Raw genomic sequence first — 18,705 nt, forward strand, 5'->3', positions numbered from 1 at the left:
ATACTTTTGGGGGGTTCGTTCTGGCTCAGCACTTTATTCTGCTGGTCGGAACAGTGTAAAGGGAAAAAATGTATAGTGGTTCTGTTCCGAATGAAACGATTGGAAAATAATGTTGGTTGCAACCCCTGGGGTTGAGGTCAATTCTAGTTCAGTCACTTCAGGAGAGGAACAAAAATTGCCCCTTATTTTCCATGAGCATTTCTAATGGTAGTAACTTAACCATAACTTAAAAATAAGTTTACCAGAGGGGTACTGTACCTTCTGTATAAATCTACAGAATGTTAGGGTGTGTTGCACCAACATGGTTTAAATTAATCTAGGATTAGAGCAAATCTAGGATTTGTAAATCTAGGTTTATAATTAATCAGAGATGTGTTGCACCTCTTAATTTTGAATCTGGATCTGTTAAACTATGATTAGTGACATGTTACACCAATATCTATCTAAGGTCTTCGAAAGCCAAGTCAACAAACAGGTCACTGACCATCTCGAATCCCACCGTACCTTCTCCGCTATGCAATCTGGTTTCCGAGCCGGTCACGGGTGCACCTCAGCCACGCTCAAGGTACTAAACGTTATCATAACCGATAAAAGACAGTACTGTGCAGCCGTCTTCATCGACCTGGCCAAGGCTTTCGACTCTGTCAAACACCATATTCTTATCGGCAGACTCAGTAGCCTCGGTTTTTCTAATGACTGCCATGCCTGGTTCACCAACTACTTTGCAGACAGAGTTCAGTGTGTCAAATCGGAGGGCATGATGTCCGGTCCACTGGCAATCTCTATGGGGGTGCCACAGGGTTCAATTCTTGGGCTGACTTTTCTCTGTATATATCAATGATGTTGCTCTTGCTGCGGGCGATTCCCCGATCCACCTCTACGCAGACGACACCATTCTGTATACTTCCGGCCCTTCCTTGGACACTGTGCTATCTAACCTCCAAACGAGCTTCAATGCCATACAACACTCCTTCCGTGGCCTCCAACTGCTCTTAAACGCTAGTAAAACCAAATGCATGCTTTTCAACCGTTCGCTGCCTGCACCCGCACGCCCGACTAGCATCACCCCCCTGGATGGTTCCGACCTAGAATATGTGGACATCTATAAGTACCTAGGTGTCTGGCTAGACTGTAAACTCTCCTTCCAGACTCATATCAAACAACTCCAATCTAAAATCAAATCTAGAGTCGGCTTTCTATTCCGCAACAAAGCCTCCTTCACTCACGCCGCCAAACTGACTATCCTACCAATCCTCGACTTCGGCGATGTCATCTGTAAAATAGCTTCAAATACTCTACTCAGCAAACTGGATGCAGTTTATCACAGTGCCATCCGTTTTGTTACTAAAGCACCTTACACCACCCACCACTGCGACCTGTATGCTCTAGTCGGCTGGCATTCGCTACATATTCGTCGCCAGACCCACTGGCTCCAGGTCATCTACAAGTCCATGCTAGGTAAAGCTCCGCCTTATCTCAGTTCACTGGTCACGATGGCAACACCCACCCGTAGCACGCGCTCCAGCAGGTGTATCTCACTGATCATCCCTAAAGCCAACACCTAATTTGGCCGCCTTTCGTTCCAATTCTCTGCTCCCTGTGACTGGAACGAATTGCAAAAATCGCTGAAGTTGGAGACTTTTATCTCCCTCACCAACTTCAAACATCTGCTATCTGAGCAGCTAACCGATCGCTGCAGCTGTACATAGTCTATCGGTAAATAGCCCACCCAATTTTACCTACCTCATCCCCATAGTGTTTATTTATTTACTTTTCTGCTCTTTTGCACACCAGTATCTCTACCTGTACATGATCATCTGATCATTTATCACTCCAGTGTTAATCTGCAAAATTTTTATTATTCGCCTACCTCCTCATGCCTTTTGCACACAATGTATATAGACTTTCTTTTTTTTCTACTGTGTTATTGACTTGTTAATTGTTTACTCCATGTGTAACTCTGTGTTGTCTGTTCACACTGTTATGCTTTACTTGGCCAGGTCGCAGTTGTAAATGAGAACTTGTTCTCAACTAGCCTACCTGGTCAAATGAAGGTGAAAAAAAAATATATATATATGAAGTATTTTGTGAGTTGAAACGAAGTAGCTAGCCTACTTGACAAATGAGGCCACAAATGTTGCTGTTCCTTGATAAAATAATAACAATGTGATGTTTGAACTACTGCATCGCCATCTTGAAAGGTTCTCATGTGATAGCTGATTTGAAATTTGCCAATGCTAAACAGAAAATAAATGTGTTAGTTAACGTTAGCTACTGTAGCTAGCTAGTTTATAAACCAAGCTAGCTAGCATACAATATTATTAATTATTGTCATTACTTAATGTTATTTTGCCATTTTATTATTTGTCCGCTAACCACATGACCATGGCACGTCAAATAAGTTCATATTTCTCCGCTTATGAAAAAAACTCTTGTCGGAGCTGATGGAGGAATTCAGTAATGAACTGGAGGATAAAAATACTGGATTAAAGAGAAGATGATTCCCCAGCAGTTTTCCACCCTCCATAACCCCTATGATGATGACGGACAACTTGACCCATCAATATTCAGTAAGCTATACTCGGCTTTGTTTCAGGATGGTAACCTGGGGGCTGTGCTTTGGCAAAGTGAGTGGGGTTACATCCTAGTTTATGTGTAGGGGGCTAGGGTATATCGGGAGTATTTCTCCTGTCTTATCCAGTGTCCTGTGTGAATTTAAGTTCTCTCTCTCTCTCTCTCTCTCTCTCTCTCTCTCTCTCTCTCTCTCTCTTTATCGCTCTCTCGCTCTCTCTCCCCCCTGAGGTGCTGACCTGCACCCTCGACAACCACTGTGATTATTACTATTTGACCCTGCTGGTCATCTATGAACATTTGAACATCTTGGCCATGTTCTGTTATGATCTCCACCCGGCACAGGCAGAAGAGGACTGGCCAACCCTCATAGCCTGGTTCCTCTCTAGGTTTCTTCCTAGGTTCTGGCCTTTCTAGGGAGTTTTCCCTAGCCACCGTGCTTCTACACCTGCATTGTTTGTGGTTTTAGGCTGGGTTTATGTACAGCACTTTGTGACATCAGCTGATGTAAGAAGGGCTTTATTAATACATTTGATTGATACTACACTACAATGTTACCATTATCAGGCTCGTTACAGCATGTTGCATAACATCAGCATTCGTACCAAGGCTGGACATATCATAAGCCCCAATTCAATTGTTGTACAAAATGGGCACGTAAATAGCCTACTAATAATGAGTTAATTATCATAAACTCAACAGGATTCAACCTGTCTCTAATTATTCTCAGAGGAACTCTGTTGTTTTGGTCTCTCCACAGAAGATATGCTGCCATTTGATCAGTTAAACCACCTCAAGTGGCAGTTTAGAATTAATCTCCAATGTAAATGTATATAAATATTTTTTACATTCTTTGAGCAACAGGCTTAAAATTAATGAAGTGAAAACTACATTTAGATTAGAGGAACGATTTAATTGAACTAGGATTCATTTAAAACTTTGTTCAACATTTGGTGCAACACGATTAATAGATAAACCTTGATTTAACCCAGTTTAAGAGTTAATCCATGTTGGTGCAACCCACCCTTAGTGTACAAGTAGCCTGCATACCCGACTGTTTTTGCATTCACTTAAATCAAAAGCAGACTGGCAGAATTATTTAAAAAAAATCTCACATAGCTGCATAAATCTATCACTATGCCATTTTAGTGTTCAGAGGTTAAAAAAGAATCTGTTTGTTGTGTAGACATTACTAATTCATACAAATCCTGAATGGGAAAGTCTCTGCTGTACAGCTGATACAGCTCTCCTGCCTCTAGGTCACCAGGCAGCTCGTTAGGGCGCACACCTGTCACCAGCATTAGGAGCATAATGACATTCACCTGGACTCCATCACTTCGTTGATTACCTGCCCTTAATGTGTCACTCCCTTTGGTTTCTTCCCCAGTTGTCATTGTTTCTGCTTTCGTTCCATGTCGGTGTGCTGTTTGTGTTACATTTATTTATTAAATGTATTCAGTGCCTGAAATTGCTTCCCAATTTGCAGTGTACATCGTTACAGAATGACGCCTCAACAAAGGGAAGCATCGGGGAGTGTATTATTTTTTTTTGTCTGGGGTGATGTCGAGTCCGGGTGTTGGAGCTGGACCTACCTGGGAGGCTTCAGCCGGTTTGGAGTGGGTTCGATAGGCTCCCATGCTGAAGCTGGGTGAACAAGTTCCCGTGCCTCAGCCGAGGCAAACGGGGAGGTCTCAGCCGGCTCATCAGGTTCTCTCCTCAGCTGGTTCATCAGGTTTCTGCGCCTCAGCGGAGGCGACCGGTCCGCTCCGGATGCCCGGGATCTCCCTGTGGTTGGTGTCCTGCGGCTGGAGCTGAACGCGCCGGGGAGGGGGTACTGTCATGTATGCTCTCTCTCCGGCGCTCTAGGTCGTCATACTCCCGTGCCTCAGCCGGATCGACAGGTTCCCGCGCCTTAGCAGAGGTGACCAGTCCGCTCCTGATCCCCGGGATCGTCATCTTGGTCGGTGTCCTCCACCCAGACAGAGCCGGGTTTCAGGGAGGGGGTACTGTCATGTGTGCTCCCTCTCCGGCCTCTAGGTCACCAGGCTGCTCGTTACGGCGCACACCTGTCACCAGCGCTAGGCAGATCATGACATTCACCTGGACTCCATCACCTCCTTGATTACCTGCCCTACATGTGTCACTCCTTTTGGTTTCTTCCCCAGTCGTCGTTGTTTCTGTTTCTGTTCCATGTCAGTGCGCTGTTTGTTACGTGTTTGTTTATTTATTAAATGTATTCACTCCCTGAACTTGCTTCCCGACTCGCAGCGTACATCGTTATCTAAAAACAAATCATGCATCATTGTTGTTGTGACATATCACATGCAGCCTATGTTGATGCAAAGAAAATCCACACTCTTTTAGCTAGGCTAAATCATTGGGGTATCATATGATACTGATCTATATAAAAATGCTGTGTCAACTCTGATGTAAAACGTTGAGAACAAGAAGAACAGTGTTTCTAACTGCCTTGACATTTTGATACTGATGTATCCCCCTTCGTAGCCTAGCAGAACAAAGCCAATGCAATGTGTGAACACACAAACGGGTTAATCCAGCTCTATCCAGATTAGTTGTGCTACACCGAGTTGCATCATTGCATATTAAATCTGTTGTTCCTTGTTGACGTGTCATCTGAATATTTCGTGGTTGTGCCTGCGTGCCTGGCACATGGCTTTTTACAGTCTTAAACAAGTCAAGTGGTGTGGAAGGTTGTTTGAGAGAGGTGTAAAACACCCCCCCCCCCCCCCCCATTAACTTTAAAATGGATCTGATAGAATCTCATAAATATAGCAACCAGAGTATGACTTCTCCATTCATATCAATACACCACTTCTTAAGAACATGGGCTGAATTGCAATAATCGCTTGTTATTCACTTGCCCTCATGCATAAAAAAAAAATGCTGGTCTATGGAAACTCCCTCTAGCACATGCCTTCATCAATCCAATGCTTTTACATTTTGGGGGAGTAATGAACAAGTGCACACATCAGGAGGAAGGAGAGATTATTGGGATGCACCCAAGCCTCCATGTTTCCAGACAGCTGTGGTGCTGATGCTGAGGGTGGTTCTGTAAGGATGAAAGTGAACAAACCATTAAAGAAAAGCTGTGAATCCCTTGACAGCACCAACGCTGTTGGAGCTGGCTTGCATCATCTGTATAACAACACAACTGGCCAGCCAACTCAGTTATCCTATTATGAATTCAAGTGTTTGCTCTTTGGCAGAATGCTATTTTCTCTACAGACACTGAGGGGAAATGTCCTGAATGAAGAATAAAGCCAGCAACTGTTGGCAGTTACAACCACAAAGCTGTATTTGATACATTCCTCAGTGTATGGTTTTTATTGCCTCCACCTTCAACCCTTCAGACGCACACACACACACACACACACACACACACACACAGTCTTATACAACGAACCTTGTGGGGACACACAATTCAGTCACGTTCAAAATCCTATTTTAGCTAACCCCTAACCCTAAAGCTAACTCTAACCCGTACCCTTACTGTAAACCGGAAATCTAACCTTAACCCTAACCCAAGCTCCTAACCCTAACCCTAAAACTAACCCTCTGGTCCCCGCAAGTATAGTTAAACACACACACACACACACACGCTGCTCTTAATTCTTGGCAGTGAGTGTGATCCCTTAGCAGAGAGCAATTAGCAAAGACAGTGTTCACCTCCACACCGCCTCCCATGCCTGAAGAGGGTACAAGCAGCAACCCTGTTTGCTACAGAATCATATGGAGGGTGTCCAAGACATAAAGCACCACATTTACAACATGTGCATTAAGTAGTGGACTTTATTGTCCTCTTAGGACACTCCAAAACACAGTGTAATAGGCTACGACACAAGAATAAATGTTATTGCGTAGTACGCAGTAGGTGTAATATACAGTACATAAGAATCCAAGGCCGATATCATTCAGTGGAAGTTGGTGGAACTACTGTGATGATAACCTTGGCTTTCTCAGGAAGGTTGGGCTGGCGCAAGCATTTACACTGGCCCAGAATACTGCTCTCACTCACAGAACACGCTGCCTGCAGTGAGAGAGTAGCATTCATTTATCTTTCGCTATGGTGCCTTTATTCACTAGCAGGGTAATGGGAGTACAGCTCATGACTGATGCTTACCCTAGGCCCTGCATTATCAAAGAGATGAAAGGATAAAAAGAGCCATGGGGGAAAAACCCCAAACAGATAAATAGATAAATAAATATATGGAACTATCCACTTTGGTAATATATCACCAGGGGCCTGGTTGCAGAATGCATGCAGAGCATGATCTGATTTCACGATATGCAAGCAGCCTGTGTGTCTGCTGTCCACTTTTTCCATATGGTGAGTTTTTTGTCACTCTTTGTGTAAGAATGAGTTATTGTGCTTGGTACGCCTTTACTTCATAGAATTTCACATAAGGGAAATGCTAAAAACAGAAACATCCCTTTTTCAGGACCCTGTCTTCCAAAGACAATTCGTAAAAATACAAATAACCTCATAGATCTTCATTGTAAAGGATTTTAACACTGTTTCCTTGCTTGTTCAATGAACCATAAACAATTAATGAACATGCACCTGTGGAACGGTCATTAATACACTAACACCCTACAGACTGTAGGCAATTAAGGTCAGAGGTATGAAAACTTAGGACACTAAAGAGGCCTTTCTACTGACTCTGAAAAACACCAAAATCAAGATGCCCAGGGTCCCTGCTCATCTGTGTGAATGTGCCTTAGGCATGCTGCAAGGGGGCATGGGGACTGCAGATGTGGCCAGGGCAATACATTGTAATATCCGTACTGTTAGACGCCTAAGACAGCGCTACAGGGAGACAGGACGGACAGCTGATTGTCCTTGCTGTGGCAGCCCACGTGTAACAACACCTGCACAGGATCGGTACATCCGAAAATCACACCTGCTGGACAGGTACAGGATGGCAACAACAACTGAATGAGATACACCAGGAATGCACAATACCTCCATCAGTGCTCAGACTGTCCCCAATAGGCTGAGAGAGACTGGACTGAGGGCTTGTAGGCCTGTTGTAAGGCAGGTTCTCACCAGACATCACCAGCAACAATGTCGCGGTTTTGTCTCACCAGGGGTGATGGTTGGATTCGCGTTTATCGTCGAAGGAATGAGCGTCACACCGAGGTCTGTACTCTGGAGCGGGATCAATTTGGAGGTGGAGGGTCTGTCATGGTCTGGGGCAGTGTGTCACAGCATCATCGGACTGAGCTTTTTGTCATTTCAGGCAATCTGAATGCTGTGCGTTGCAGGGAAGACATCCTCCTCCCTCATGTGGTAACCTTCCTGCAGGCTCATCCTGACATGACCCTCCAGCATGACAATGCCACCAGCCATACTGCTCATTCTGTGTGTGATTTCCTGCAAGACTGGAATGTCAGTGTTCTGCCATGGCCAGCAAAAAGCCCGGATCTCAATCCCATTGAGCACATCTGGGACCTGTTGGATTGGAGGGTGAGGTCTAGGGCCATTCCCCACAGAAATGTCTGTGAACTTGCAGGTGCCTTGGTGGAAGAGTGGGGTAACATCTCACAGCAAAAACTGGCAAATCCGGTGCAGTCCACGAGGAGGAGATGCACTGCAGTGCTTAATGCAGCTGGTGGCCACACCAGTTACTGACAGTTCCTTTTGATTTTGACCCCCCCCCTTTGTTCAGGGACACATTGTTCCATTTCTGTTAATCACATGTCTGTGGAACTTGTTCAGTTCATGGCTCAGTTGTTGAATCTTGTTATGTTCATACAAATATTTAAAAAATAAAAAAAAGGTTTGCTGAAAATAAACGCAGTTGACAGTGAGAGGATGTTTCTTGTTTTGCTGAGTTTATATCTACAGGGAGAATAAATAAGCTCAGTTGCTATACTGCAATATTTCACTGTAAAATCCCTCCACTACTACATCCAGTTATAGACTTTCACAGGCATACTGTAGACACTTCCAGTTTTAGAAGCAGTTTTTGGAATAAGAAGTGTGTATGCACAGGGAGGCAATAGCCTAGTTTGCAAACAAAGACTGCATAGCCTACACATTTCTTTTGTAGGATTTCATTGAATTACACAATGATGCCATTTAGAACGCTCTTAAATAATGACACAAAACTGTCTTCCCATACACTGGCAGCTATCCACTCACTAAATTCCCATGGAGCCAAGTTCACTGGTATAGGCTTGTACATAGGCTGATAAACTGACTACGCTCCAAGAACCCGCCGACTGATTAAATCAGGAATCTACCCCCTCTGCTAACCACAAATTACATGAGGCACGCTGATGGAAAGGTCAATTTTTATGCTGCAGCAAGAGCTCACTGACAATAATTGTTTTATACCCAGTCTTGGTATTAGTGAGCCGGGGTGAAAGATTTTATGTAATATTTGTCTCTGAGGTCTGGTAAGGGATATTTAATCATATTATCTAGCTCTACACTCTTAGAAAAAGGTGCAATCTAGAACCAATAAGAGATCTTCAGCTGTCCCCATGGGAGAACCCTTTGAAGAACACTTTTGGGTTCCAGGTAGAACCCTTTTAAGGGTTTTACCTGGAACCAAAAAGTGTTTGCCTATGGGGACAGCCGAAGAACCCTTTTGGAACAATTTATTATTAAGATTGTAGTGAGAGGTGATGGCACTGCTGCCTGAGAGACTTGGTAGTATTAACGCTGTGCAACTATATCAACCATCTCTGGCCTCCGCTGCACCAACACCACCTCTACACGTCAATCCCATTGATTGATAAGAGGTTGGGATTTATGTGGACTGGGGCTGTAACCTTGTTATCTAAATCAGAGGAAAGTGTAGTTTCAACACTCAGTGTGCAGTACATGTCTAGCCTATACAGAGAACAGCTAGGTATATATAGTCTCTGTGATGTAGGAGAAGGTTGTATAGCTAATTAGTCACAGCAGAGCAGAGTTGAGAAAATTCAGATACATGTGGCCATTTTTCATCCTTTCATCATGCTGACACATCTGAAGCCATGAAAAGTATAACAGTTTTCTAGGTCAGGCCCAAATCGGTGCGCCTGACACCTACTACCATACCCCGTTCATTATTTTCCAAGATGGCATAGCACTTCAGATGTCTTTGTCTTTGTCTTGTCGTGCCCCATGTATATATATATTTTTTCTTTGTATATATTTCGGATATATATTTTTATATTTTGAACCTCAATTTCAACATACTCTCCTGCAACCCGCCTCATCCAATGTGGTATGGATCTGCTATTTTCAATACTTTAGAACCCCCAACAGAACTACTTGCTAGAAGTGCTTGCGGTCATCAGCTAACCATAGCCCCGTCAACTCCTGCCAGTCTGCACAGCGTGATTCAACCCAGAGCATACCGGACTGCTTTTTCTTCACATCTCCGGATTCCTACTGCAAGCTCTGAACCTTTTCACCTGGACCATCGCAGCTAGCTAGCTGCTGTCCGAGTGGCTACCCCTGGCTAACGTCTCTGTCCCGAAGCAAGCAGCAGTTAACCTGGAACTAGCCTCGTGCTAGGCCCATCTCCCGGCTAGCTGAAGAGGTCCATCAGCCACTCCTTGGGCTACAATACCTATATTGCCAAATTTGCCTGGATCCCTTTGACTGCCCACACGGAGCCCCGCCGATCCATCACGACTTGTTTAAACAGGCTCCTCCGTCGCGACGTCCCCTGAAGGCCCAACCACTAGCCTGCTAGCCGTGGTCCGCTAGCGGTCTAGAGCATATCGGACTGTTACCTGAAGAGGTCCATCAGTCAATTTCTTGGGCTACAATACCTATTTTTCCAATTGGCCTGGACCCTTTTACTGCCTACACGGAGCCCTGCCGATCCATCACGACTGGTCTGCTGACGTAATCGTCCAAGGGTGCTACAACAGACTCATCCGTCGCGACATCCCCCTGCTAGCCCCGGCCCGCTAGCTGTCTGAATCGCCGTGTCTCCAGCTCACCTAGCTTCCCACTGGTCCCTATGATCACTCGGCTACGTATGCCTCTCCCTAATGTCAATATGCCTTGTCTATTGCTGTTTTGGTTTGTGATTATTGTCTTATTTCACTGTAGAGCCTCCAGCCCTGGTTAATATGCCTTAGCTAGCCCTTTTGTTCCACCTCCCAGACATGTGGTGACCTCACCTAGATTAAATGATCTCTAGAGACTAAACCTCTCTCATCATCACTCAATGCCTAGGTTTTCACATCCTACCATACCATTGTCTGTACAATATGCCTTGAATCTATTCCTTCATGCCCAGAAACCTGCTCCTTTTACTCTCTGTTCCGAATGCACTAGACGACCAGTTCTTATAGCCTTTAGTCGTACCCTTATCCTCCTCCTCCTCTGTTCCTCTGGGGATGTAGAGGCTAATCCAGACCTTGCAGTGCCTAGCTCCACTCCCATTCTCCAGGCTCTCTCATGTGTTGACTTCTGTAACTGTAAAAGCCTTGGTTTCATGCATGTTAACATCAGAAGCCTCCTCCCTAAGTTCTTTAGCACACCCTGCCAACCCGAATGTCCTAGCCATGTCTGAATCCTGGCTTAGGGAGGCCACCAAAAATCCTGAGATTTCCACCCAACTACAACATTTTTCATCAAGATAGAACTGCCAAAGGGGGCGGAGTTGAAATCTACTGCAGAAATAGCCTGCAGAGTTCTGTCACACTATCCAAGTCTGTGCCCAAACAATTCAAGCTTCTAATTCTAAAAATCCACCTTTCCAAAAACAGGTCTCTCGCCGTTTCCACTTGTTATAGATCACCTTCTGCCCCCAGCTGTGCCCTGGATACCATATGTGAATTGATTGCCCCCCATCGATCTTCAGAGCTCGTACTTTTAGGTGACCTAAACTGGGACATGCTTAACACCCCGGCCGTCCTACAATCTAAGCTTGATGCCCTCAATCTCACACAAAATATCAATGAACCTACCAGGTACAACCCCAAATCCGTAAACACGGGCATCCTCATAGATATCATCCTGACCAACCGGCCCTCTAAATACACCTCTGCTGTCTTCAACCAGGATCTCAGAGATCTCTGCTTCATTACCTGCGTCCGTAATGGGTCTGCGGTCAAATGACCACCCCTCATCACTGTCAAACGCTACCTAAAACACTTCAGCGAGCAGGCCTTTCTAATCGACCTGGCCCGGATATACTGGAAGGATATTGACCTCATTTAATCAGTATGGGATGCCTGGTTATTCTTTAAAATTGCTTTCCTCACCATCTTAAATAAGCATGCTCCATCCAAAAAGTGTAGAACCAGGAACAGATATAGCTCTTGGTTCACTTCAGACCTGACTGCCCTTTACCAGCACAAAAACATCCTGTGGCGTTCTGCATTAGCATCGAATAGCACCCGCGATATGCAACTTTTCAGGGAAGATTGGAACCAATATACACAGGCAGTTAGGAAAGCAAAGGCTAGCTTTTTTAAACGAAAACATGCATTGTGTAGCACAAACTACACAAAAGTTTTGGGACATTGTAAAGTCCATAGAGAATAAGAGCACCTCCTCCCAACTGCTCACTGCACTGAGGCTAGGAAACACTGTCACCACCGATAAATCCCCGATAATTGAGAATTTCAAGAAGCATTTTTCTACGGCTGGCCATGCTTTCCACCTGGCTACCCCTACCCCGGTCAACAGCCATGCACCCCCCACAGCAACTTGCCCATGCCTCCCCCATTTCTCCTTCACCCAAATCCAGATAGCTGATGTTCTGAAAGAGTTGCAAAATCTGGACTCCTACAAATCAGCTGGGCTAGAGAATCTGGCACCTCTCTTTCTAAAATTATCCGCCGCAATTGTTGCAACCCCTATTACTAGCATGTTCAACCTCTCTTTCGTATCGGCGGAGATCCCAAAGATTGGAAAGCTGCCGCGGTCATCCCCCTCTTTAAAGGGGGAGACACCTTAGACCCAAACTGTTATAGACGTATATTCATCCTGCCCTGCCTTTCTAAAATCTTCAAAAAATCTTCAAAAGCCAAGTTAATAAACAGATCACCGACTATTTCGAATCCCACCGTACCTTCTCCACTATGCAATCTGGTTTCCAAACTGGTCAGTGGTGCACCTCAGCCATGCTCAAGGTCCTAAACGATATCATAACAGCCATCGATAAAAGACAATACTGTGTAGCCGTATTTTTTATTTTTTATTTTTTTTATTTTACCTTTATTTAACCAGGTAGGCAAGTTGAGAACAAGTTCTCATTTACAATTGCGACCTGGCCAAGATAAAGCAAAGCAGTTCGACAGATACAACAACACAGAGTTACACATGGAGTAAAACAAACATACAGTCAATAATAAAGTATAAACAAGTCTATATACAATGTGAGCAAATGAGGTGAGAAGGGAGGTAAAGGCAAAAAAAGGCCTTGGTGGCAAGGTAAATACAATATAGCAAGTAAAACACTGGAATGGTAGTTTTGCAATGGAAGAATGTGCAAAGTAGAAATAAAAATAATGGGGTGCAAAGGAGAAAAATAAATAAATTAATTAAATACAGTTGGGAAAGAGGTAGTTGATAGGGCTAAATTATAGGTGGGCTATGTACAGGTGCAGTAATCTGTGAGCTGCTCTGACAGTTGGTGCTTAAAGCTAGTGAGGGAGATATTCATCGACCTGGCCAAGGCTTTCGACTCTGTCAATCAACACATTCTTATTGGCAGACTCAACAGCCTTGGTTTCTCAAATGACTGCCATGCATGGTTCACCAACTACTTCTCAGACAGAAATCAGTGTGTCAAACCGAAGGTCTTGATGTCCGGACCTCTGGCCGTCTCTATGGGGATGCCACAGGGTTCAATTCTCTGGCCGACTCTTTTCTCTGTATACATCAATGATGTCGCTCTTGCTGCTGGTGATTCTCTGATCCACCTTTACCCAGGCGACACCATTCTGTATACTTCGTGCCCTTTTTCGGACACTGTGTTAACTAACTAACTTCAATGCCATACAACTCTCCTTCCGTGGCCTCCAACTGCTCTTAAATGCAAGTAAAACTAAATGCATGCACTTCAACCGATCGCTGCCTGCACCTGCCCGCCTGTCCAGCATCACTACTCTGGACGGTTCTGGCTTATGTGGACAACTACAAATACATAGGTGTCTGGTTAGACTGTAAACTCTCCTTCTATACTCACATTAAGCATCTCCAATAAAAAATGTAATCTAGAATCGGCTTCCTATTTCGCAACAAAGCATCCTTCACTCATGCTGCCAAACATACCCTCATAAACTGACTATCCTAACGATCCTTGACCTCGGCGATGTCATTTACAAAATATCTTCCAACACTCTACTCAGCAAATTGGATGCAGTCTATCACAGTGCCATTCGTTTTGTCTCTAAAGCCCCACCACTGCGACCTGTATGCTCTCGTTGGCTGGCCCTCGCTTCATATTCATCACCAAACCCACTGGCTCCAGGTCATCTATAAGTCTTTGCTAGGTAAATCCCTGCCTTATCTCAGCTCACTGGTCACGATAGCAGCATCCACCCGTAGCACGCGCTCCAGCAGGTATATTTCACTGGTCAGCCCCAAAGCCAATTCCTCCTTTGGCTGCCTTTCCTTCCAGTTCTCTGCTGCCAATGACTGGCACGAATTGCAAAACTCATTGAAGCTGGAGACTCATATCTCCCTCACTAACTTTAAGCATCAGCTGTCAGAGCAGCTCACAGATCATTACACCTGTACATTGCCCAGCTGTAAATTGCCCATACAACTACCTCATCCCCATATTTTTTTATTTTTTTGGTCCTTCGCACCTACTTGCACATTCATCTTCTGCACATCTATCACTCAAGTGTTTAATTGCTAAATTGTAATTACTTCGCCACTACAGCCTATTTATTGCCTTACCTCCCTAATCTTAGCTCATTTGCTCACACTGTATATAGATTTTTTCTATTGTGTTATTGACTGTACGTTTGTTTATACCATGTGTAACTGTGTTGTTGTTTTTGTCTCACTGCTTTGCTTTATCTTGTCCAGGTCGCAGTTGTAAATGAGAACTTGTTCTTAACTGGCCTCCCTGGTTAAATAAAGGTGAAATAAAAAATAAAGAAATGCACTTCAATCTTTTGTCTTGCATATTTACCCCCTGAATGGCACACATAAAAAATCCATGTGTCAATTGTCTCAAGGCTTAAAAATCCTTTGGTAACCTGTCTCTTTCTCTTCATCTACACTGATTGAAGTGGATTTAACAAGTGGCCTCAATAAGGGATAATAGCTTTAACCTGGATTCACCTGGTCAGTCTATGTCATGGAAAGGACAGGTGTTCTTCATGTTTTGTATACTTAGCGTGCCGACAAGAATCAAGCTCATAAATGTAGGCCTATGTGCTGTTGAAAATGGCTACTTGATACTCTATTACCTGCTGTTTTCCTCATGGCCAAATCAATACCAAGAGAGGTGCCATCTTAGTGGAAGAAGAACACACAATTCAACTATCACAGCATCTTTGAGGAGAGTGAATCACGCACTCAACCCCGCCCCCCCCTCCCTCAGGGGATGTGTGTGTGTGTGAGCCATCTCTTACCAGCCTTTCACTTCCCACATCTCTCACAAGCCCCATTTTAACCCTCACCTTTGGTACATACTGTAGTGTCAATGTCATACAATGTCAGTTTCACAGTGGATTACAACTTGTGCATTTCAAGAAGCCTCTGCTACACAATATCAAAAGATCTGGCTCCTGTGGTAAGCTGTATCATAAGTCAGTTAGGTAACACTGCTTTCAGCTCATAATGTTGCCATGTTTAGATATTCAATAAGAACGAATTATCCTGACCATGACCATACAAACAATTGATCAAATGTATCCCCCAAAAATGTATTCTTCATTCAAATTCATACAGAAAATGATTAATTTAGATACCTTCTTCAGGTTGTATCGTCATGTAATAGGTTAACCAATTTGGGTTATTTATCATATAAAGTAGAAATATATATATACATTTGCTGAAAATAAGCTGAAAATCTTTTCCAAAAGAAAGAAAAGTGCTCTAAACCTTTGTAAACGTACGGCTCTAATAACCTGGTACAAAATTGCTCTCAAATGACTGTTACTGTGCACTCCCAGGCGCAGTGACAATCATCAACTTTGTATCATGCAAAAACACCTACAGACTGCAATATGTAGGCCTACTGTTTTCTTCTCAGCATGCAAATACCTCACATCAAAAGAACGCCATTAAAAGTGAACATGAATAGCGTACCTTTCCAACATGCTGTGCTTCCGGTCCAATATGTTCCTCTAAAACGAAGAACTGGTTCCATATCCAGCCCCTCTTGGGCCGGTGGTGCACGTCTCTCTCGCCGTCTGGGTGTTTGGTTTGGTTACTTTGTGCTCTGACGTTGGGCCTGAGCTGGGACGTCCCATAGCTCTTCTGGATAAAGCACAGGCAGATCAGCAAAGGGCAGAGGCATGCTGTAGTAGCAGGAATTCTCATGGTAGAGAACGTATGCTTCTCTAAGTCCTCCACTGTACCTTAGGCACACAGTGTACCCAGAGGCCACAAAGACGTCTCAATAGTAAGACAGTACTAGGTGTAGATAAGACCAGTCCAGGTTTCTCTTAAATTCCATGGTTTGTTTCAGTCTGTCCATTAGGGAGTAGAACCAAGGTCCGTTTCCATGTCGGATGGAGGCGGAGGGGAGAGGCCGGTTGTTAATTTGCTAAGAGGATCCTCAGAAGATTTCACCAGTGGTCTTGTCTGAGCAGGTTGCCATGCTGTTTCCCCTTGAAAGATAAGAAGAAAGAACATTAAGGAAACACAGATAATGAGTCATGTTTTTCTTTCTGTGAAATCCCCCTATGCAATTTGATGGAACGGGTACTCTGAAATTACACGTTGACTCATTTTTAAAAGCACAATGTTCTTTCCTGATGAAAACTGTCATTTTGACTTGATTTCTGAGAGGCAATTTCCGCTGGGTGCATGAATTGAGTATTTCCGTCCGCTTCGGATGCAAACCAGAGTATTCAAAACTACATTGCTGAGTCTGAGCTCAAAAGGCTAAGCCGTCTCTGACATACCTCACAACTGAAAGACATTCAATTTAACATGGTTTTATGAAAGCAGGAGAGCCATAACTGTATCTCCATAGGCCAGAAGAGCATTTTGGGGACATTATTTTGTGCGTTCTTTGTCAGAGTCTATCACAATGATAAGCTGCTTTTGATCATGTGATTCTCACAGTCTATTACACTGTTACAGAACGTGTGTCACTTGGTAAACACCCTCACACAAGCATAGCTGTGGTTCTATCCTCCAGTTTCTGTCAATATTGTACTTGAAACACTTGAATAATTCCGTTGTTTGGATATTCTATGAGAAAACAATAAAAAACCTTCAATCACTGTTTTTAAAAAGGATATTGCCATGGCATGTGAGAAGACATCTGCTACTCAGGAAAGCAGTGAAGGCTGGTGGTAAGAGCTATAGGAGGACAGGCTCATTGTAATGGCTGGAATGGAATAAATGTAATGGAATCAAACATGTGGTTTCATATGTTTAATGTGTTTGATACCGTTCCATTAATTCCATTACAGCCATTACAGCCTCCTATAAATCCTCCCACCAGCCTCCACTGCAGCAAAGCATTTAGTGTTTTCCTTTCCTTTTGACAAGACCAATATCTCAATATACAGTAAACATATTTGTCATACAAAAGAGCCGAAACTCTGAGTGATGTTTCAAATGTTTATTCAGCAAAGATGAACCAGCTGAATACATCCATTTTATACAGTGCAGTGTCCACTTTCACTCTTAGCTCTCGCCCTCTCCCTTCCACAAAGGTCCCAGACCTCCGGGAGGTATGTCAAATGTTATCTGTTCACAAAAAAAGGAGGAGAGAGTAGTGGCGTTGAGAGTGTCGAGCACAAAACTCTGAGTCACGTGCAAAAAAAACTTGGAGATAATTGGTTACAGTAATCAAATTCAACATATCACAACAGCTTGAGTGTAGAGTTTCAATAAACCGGTAGACCATACTTGGCTAAGCTTCCAGGTGACGAACTTAACCATTACATCAGTGTTGTTGACATGAGACCACAGATACAAGTAGCTTGTTAGAGGCTGGAGAATACAACAGGTCCTTCTCTCTCGACCTTGGAGGAAACCCTCCCTAACTTAGACTCAATGGATTCTTAACAAGATTGAATTCATTTCAGAAACCAACTGCAAGATGACCCCATATTCTATGATAACACCACCCTTGGCAGTAAAACTTAATATTACCTCTGAATAATGAAACAAATCTGAACAAATATAATTAATTACCCACGCCGAATTAGAATTACAACCCTTGATAAATTCATAAGGAAATCATTTTTCATCCATAAAGGAATTCAAGGAATAATCAAATAGACTAGATAGAGGTTTCTCTCACACCTCTCATATGCTGTTGTGAGTAATGCACCCGCCCCTCCCTTTGCGATTTATTTATCGTTCAGGGGCAGCGCTCTGTCTCTCCGTCTTGCCTGTCCAAAGAGAAATTAAAACTATTGCTAAATTATCCAACCCAAATTTAGAATGACAGTCCCTTATCCCCGTGCACAACATCTCAATCTCCTTATATACATCTGGTATTCCCTGAGCGGGGGCTTTGCACAGCGCTTGTTTTAAATTGACACTCTGGTCTCCAGTCTACTGGGTCACGTCCCTGCTTCCCCCCTTCTGTCAAAACATTCAACCTCGTAGCCATTGACGAGAATGACTGAATAAAACTACGGATGTAGCCAAATACTGTAGACCCAGTTCTTAATTTAACTGTCACACAGCCGAAATTGATGAACCCCATGAAAGGGTGCTTCACGTTGAATTTATCATTCGATTTAGCCCTAACAGACACTGGCAGAACATACATTTACAGAAAGGGAAGCATTTATCCTGCTAACGTTAGAATAAACCTGATTTATTTTACATTTCTAGCATTCTTTTTTCTCAGTATGGTCCCCATTTGTTCTTGTCTTATACTGTTGTGAGTGGTATCAGTATCTCAATGCATTTTTTAAAGTCTAGATTACTATACATTTTCCAGTGTGAGGAAGCCCACAATCAACCCAATACCCCAGATAAACTATTTTGGCAATCCC

At 43.7% G+C, this 18,705-nt stretch overlaps 1 protein-coding gene across 2 annotated transcripts in view; it reads right to left on the bottom strand.

Annotated features, from left to right (window-relative positions):
* LOC110508701 (cadherin-18-like) overlaps positions 1 to 18,705 on the bottom strand; it is an 80,748-nt gene that overhangs the window by 29,660 nt on the left and 32,383 nt on the right. For both annotated transcript variants that reach the window (XM_021589429.3, XM_090225291.1), the window contains exon 2: positions 15,824 to 16,347. In XM_021589429.3, the coding sequence (XP_021445104.3) occupies positions 15,824 to 16,057 (234 nt within the window). In that variant the 5' untranslated portion in view covers positions 16,058 to 16,347. The remainder of the gene's footprint in view (positions 1 to 15,823; positions 16,348 to 18,705) is intronic.

Source organism: Oncorhynchus mykiss, chromosome 28 (assembly GCF_057628025.1).
Source record: "Oncorhynchus mykiss isolate SJ-2025 chromosome 28, ASM5762802v1, whole genome shotgun sequence".
Taxonomy (NCBI): Eukaryota; Metazoa; Chordata; class Actinopteri; order Salmoniformes; family Salmonidae; genus Oncorhynchus; species Oncorhynchus mykiss.